Genomic DNA, 5,505 nt, shown 5'->3' on the forward strand with positions numbered 1-5,505 from the left:
TTGATTCTTAGAGAAGTTGTTGGCGGCAAAGAATTCCTCTCTTTATCATCAGAACAAGTGGTTAAGTTGATCTCCATTGAAAGACATCCAGTATCATCTGAAGAAATAGTAGGCTAGGTAACTAAAATTGATTATTGTTATATTTTATTATTGATGAAGGAAAAGTTCAGTAACCCTTTAATATGTAATATTAAGTAGTCTAATTAATTTATGAGTATATTTTTTGTTTTAGGTATTTGAATGTGTAATTCGTTGGGTAATATATGATTTGGGTTCGAGAAGATGCATTTTACCCCAATTGCTGGAGTATGTATAGGATTACTATAATTAACATCGAAGGATTACATATTAAAAAAAAGTAGTTGAGGAACCTCTTATTAATAATTGTCTCAAATGTAAGTTTTCTCTTATATATGCTTTCATTGTGAATTATTTTCATTTTATACATATAATTATTATTTTAAAGGTTATCATTATGTATTGGAGGCATTAAATACACTCAAATCAGAAGACCATATTCCACAAAGCATCCAGAATAAACCCAGACATGGAGAAAAAGTATGATTCTGTATAATTTATTTATCTTTCCAATGCATTTAATAATTTAATTATAACAGCACATATTAACTGTTGGTGGACATAAGTTGAAGGAAATGACAGTATAGAATTGTTCGATACACGTACGAACTATGGCATTAGGACCGAAATTGATTACTAACCATAGAAGATTATCGTTAATTACGACCAAGAGTATGTCTCCTATGGTTGGTAATTAATGTTGGTCCTAAGTCTGGTCGTAATCATGAACTAAGAAGATATGGACTGGTCACGTGTACCCAAACACCGGCCAGGAAATGTTATGGGTACAAAACTATGCGACAGTAACGCACTCGAGCGGAGTACATATACAAGTTGACAGTATTATTTATATTATTTGAATCTTGAATCTTATGATTCAACAAGTACATTGTATTTATTAATGTAGTATTTTGATTCTTAGAGAAGTTGTTGGCGGCAAAGAATTCCTCTCTTTATCATCAGAACAAGTGGTTAAGTTGATCTCCATTGAAAGACATCCAGTATCATCTGAAGAAATAGTAGGCTAGGTAACTAAAATTGATTATTGTTATATTTTATTATTGATGAAGGAAAAGTTCAGTAACCCTTTAATATGTAATATTAAGTAGTCTAATTAATTTATGAGTATATTTTTTGTTTTAGGTATTTGAATGTGTAATTCGTTGGGTAATATATGATTTGGGTTCGAGAAGATGCATTTTACCCCAATTGCTGGAGTATGTATAGGATTACTATAATTAACATCGAAGGATTACATATTAAAAAAAAGTAGTTGAGGAACCTCTTATTAATAATTGTCTCAAATGTAAGTTTTCTCTTATATATGCTTTCATTGTGAATTATTTTCATTTTATACATATAATTATTATTTTAAAGGTTATAATTATGCATCTGAATATGTATTAAATACACTCAAATCAGAAGAACTTTTTCCACAAAGCACCAGGAATAAACCCAGACATGTAGAAAAAGTATGATTCTGTATAATTTATTTATCTTTCCAATGCATTTAATAATTTAATTATAACAGCACATATTAACTGTTGGTGGACATAAGTTGAAGGAAATGACAGTATAGAATTGTTCGATACACGTACGAACTATGGCATTAGGACCGAAATTGATTACTAACCATAGAAGATTATCGTTAATTACGACCAAGAGTATGTCTCCTATGGTTGGTAATTAATGTTGGTCCTAAGTCTGGTCGTAATCATGAACTAAGAAGATATGGACTGGTCACGTGTACCCAAACACCGGCCAGGAAATGTTATGGGTACAAAACTATGCGACAGTAACGCACTCGAGCGGAGTACATATACAAGTTGACAGTATTATTTATATTATTTGAATCTTGAATCTTATGATTCAACAAGTACATTGTATTTATTAATGTAGTATTTTGATTCTTAGAGAAGTTGTTGGCGGCAAAGAATTCCTCTCTTTATCATCAGAACAAGTGGTTAAGTTGATCTCCATTGAAAGACTTCCAGTATCATCTGAAGAAATAGTAGGCTAGGTAACTAAAATTGATTATTGTTATATTTTATTATTGATGAAGGAAAAGTTCAGTAACCCTTTAATATGTAATATTAAGTAGTCTAATTAATTTATGAGTATATTTTTTGTTTTAGGTATTTGAATGTGTAATTCGTTGGGTAACATATGATTTGGGTTCGAGAAGATGCATTTTACCCCAATTGCTGGAGCATTTATAGGATTACTATAATTAACATTGAAGGATTACATATTAAAAAAAAGTAGTTGAGGAACCTCTTATTAATAATTGTCTCAAATGTAAGTTTTCTCTTATATATGCTTTCATTGTGAATTATTTTCATTTTATACATATAATTATTATTTTAAAGGTTATAATTATGCATCTGAATATGTATTAAATACACTTAAATCAGAAGAACTTTTTCCACAAAGCACCAGGAATAAACCCAGACATGGAGAAAAAGTATGATTCTGTATAATTTATTTATCTTTCCAATGCATTTAATAATTTAATTATAACAGCACATATTAACTGTTGGTGGACATAAGTTGAAGGAAATGACAGTATAGTATTGTTCGATACACGTACGAACTATGGCATTAGGACCGAAATTGATTACTAACCATAGAAGATTATCGTTAATTACGACAAAGAGTATGTCTCCTATGGTTGGTAATTAATGTTGGTCCTAAGTCTGGTCGTAATCATGAACTAAGAAGATATGGACTGGTCACGTGTACCCAAACACCGGCCAGGAAATGTTATGGGTACAAAACTATACGACAGTAACGCACTCGAGCGGAGTACATATACAAGTTGACAGTATTATTTATATTATTTGAATCTTGAATCTTATGATTCAACAAGTACATTGTATTTATTAATGTAGTATTTTGATTCTTAGAGAAGTTGTTGGCGGCAAAGAATTCCTCTCTTTATCATCAGAACAAGTGGTTAAGTTGATCTCCATTGAAAGACTTCCAGTATCATCTGAAGAAATAGTAGGCTAGGTAACTAAAATTGATTATTGTTATATTTTATTATTGATGAAGGAAAAATTCAGTAACCCTTTAATATGTAATATTAAGTAGTCTAATTAATTTATGAGTATATTTTTTGTTTTAGGTATTTGAATGTGTAATTCGTTGGGTAACATATGATTTGGGTTCGAGAAGATGCATTTTACCCCAATTGCTGGAGTATGTATAGGATTACTATAATTAACATCGAAGGATTACATATTAAAAAAAAGTAGTTGAGGAACCTCTTATTAATAATTGTCTCAAATGTAAGTTTTCTCTTATATATGCTTTCATTGTGAATTATTTTCATTTTATACATATAATTATTATTTTAAAGGTTATAATTATGCATCTGAATATGTATTAAATACACTTAAATCAGAAGAACTTTTTCCACAAAGCACCAGGAATAAACCCAGACATGGAGAAAAAGTATGATTCTGTATAATTTATTTATCTTTCCAATGCATTTAATAATTTAATTATAACAGCACATATTAACTGTTGGTGGACATAAGTTGAAGGAAATGACAGTATAGAATTGTTCGATACACGTACGAACTATGGCATTAGGACCGAAATTGATTACTAACCATAGAAGATTATCGTTAATTACGACAAAGAGTATGTCTCCTATGGTTGGTAATTAATGTTGGTCCTAAGTCTGGTCGTAATCATGAACTAAGAAGATATGGACTGGTCACGTGTACCCAAACACCGGCCAGGAAATGTTATGGGTACAAAACTATACGACAGTAACGCACTCGAGCGGAGTACATATACAAGTTGACAGTATTATTTATATTATTTGAATCTTGAATCTTATGATTCAACAAGTACATTGTATTTATTAATGTAGTATTTTGATTCTTAGAGAAGTTGTTGGCGGCAAAGAATTCCTCTCTTTATCATCAGAACAAGTGGTTAAGTTGATCTCCATTGAAAGACTTCCAGTATCATCTGAAGAAATAGTAGGCTAGGTAACTAAAATTGATTATTGTTATATTTTATTATTGATGAAGGAAAAGTTCAGTAACCCTTTAATATGTAATATTAAGTAGTCTAATTAATTTATGAGTATATTTTTTGTTTTAAGTATTTGAATATGTAATTCGTTGGGTAACATATGATTTGGGTTCGAGAAGATGCATTTTACCCCAATTGCTGGAGTATGTATAGGATTACTATAATTAACATCGAAAGATTACATATTAAAAAAAAGTAGTTGAGGAACCTCTTATTAAGAATTGTCTCAAATGTAAGTTTTCTCTTATATATGCTTTCATTGTGAATTATTTTCATTTTATACATATAATTATTATTTTAAAGGTTATAATTATGCATCTGAATATTATGTATTAAATACACTCAAATCAGAAGAACTTTTTCCACAAAGCACCAGGAATAAACCCAGACATGGAGAAAAAGTATGATTCTGTATAATTTATTTATCTTTCCAATGCATTTAATAATTTAATTATAACAGCACATATTAACTGTTGGTGGACATAAGTTGAAGGAAATGACAGTATAGAATTGTTCGATACACGTACGAACTATGGCATTAGGACCGAAATTGATTACTAACCATAGAAGATTATCGTTAATTACGACCAAGAGTATGTCTCCTATGGTTGGTAATTAATGTTGGTCCTAAGTCTGGTCGTAATCATGAACTAAGAAGATATGGACTGGTCACGTGTACCCAAACACCGGCCAGGAAATGTTATGGGTACAAAACTATGCGACAGTAACGCACTCGAGCGGAGTACATATACAAGTTGACAGTATTATTTATATTATTTGAATCTTGAATCTTATGATTCAACAAGTACATTGTATTTATTAATGTAGTATTTTGATTCTTAGAGAAGTTGTTGGCGGCAAAGAATTCCTCTCTTTATCATCAGAACAAGTGGTTAAGTTGATCTCCAATGAAAGACATCCAGTATCATCTGAAGAAATAGTAGGCTAGGTAACTAAAATTGATTATTGTTATATTTTATTATTGATGAAGGAAAAATTCAGTAACCCTTTAATACAGGGCTTAAATTCTAAAATAAAATATCGTTTTTCCGTTTTTGGGTATTTAAACGTTATACAATTTTAGTGTTTAACGTTATTGTACTTTATAACGTTATACAATTTTAATGTTTAACGTTATTTTATGTTTAAACGTTATTTGATTTTTTCCGTTTAACGTTATTCAGTTTTTAAACGTTATTTTAATTTTTCGTTTTTGTTAAACGTTATAATTTAAAAATAAATAAGGAATTGTTTTTTTTTTATAATAAATTCTACTGTTATTTGTGCCATAATTATCCACACTGTTAGTAAAATTAGTAGAATTTCGTTGGCCAGGGTTACATTACCTTATTTTTTTATCTTCCTAGAGTTTTTAGC

At 29.8% G+C, this 5,505-nt stretch overlaps 1 protein-coding gene and 1 long non-coding RNA gene across 3 annotated transcripts in view; both read left to right on the top strand.

The window, feature by feature from the left end:
* The first annotated feature begins 564 nt into the window (after positions 1–564).
* LOC115033043 lies at positions 565–4,180 on the top strand. 2 transcript variants are annotated; one of them, XR_003839506.1, is made up of 10 exons: positions 565–1,106; positions 1,222–1,384; positions 1,456–2,098; positions 2,214–2,376; positions 2,448–2,542; positions 2,602–3,090; positions 3,206–3,368; positions 3,440–3,534; positions 3,594–3,894; positions 3,977–4,180. It is a non-coding gene; the product is annotated as an uncharacterized LOC115033043 (long non-coding RNA). The 2 variants fall into 2 exon arrangements; XR_003839505.1 differs by having other exon boundaries at positions 3,594–4,180.
* A 338-nt stretch (positions 4,181–4,518) lies between these two features.
* LOC100575592 (kelch-like protein 2) overlaps positions 4,519–5,505 on the top strand; it is an 8,469-nt gene continuing 7,482 nt past the window's right edge. Inside the window, exons 1-2 of the mRNA XM_029489882.1 lie at positions 4,519–4,529; positions 4,972–5,068. Coding sequence (XP_029345742.1) covers positions 4,519–4,529; positions 4,972–5,068 — 108 coding nt within the window. The remainder of the gene's footprint in view (positions 4,530–4,971; positions 5,069–5,505) is intronic.

This window comes from Acyrthosiphon pisum, chromosome A2 (assembly GCF_005508785.2).
Source record: "Acyrthosiphon pisum isolate AL4f chromosome A2, pea_aphid_22Mar2018_4r6ur, whole genome shotgun sequence".
NCBI classification, from domain to species: Eukaryota; Metazoa; Arthropoda; class Insecta; order Hemiptera; family Aphididae; genus Acyrthosiphon; species Acyrthosiphon pisum.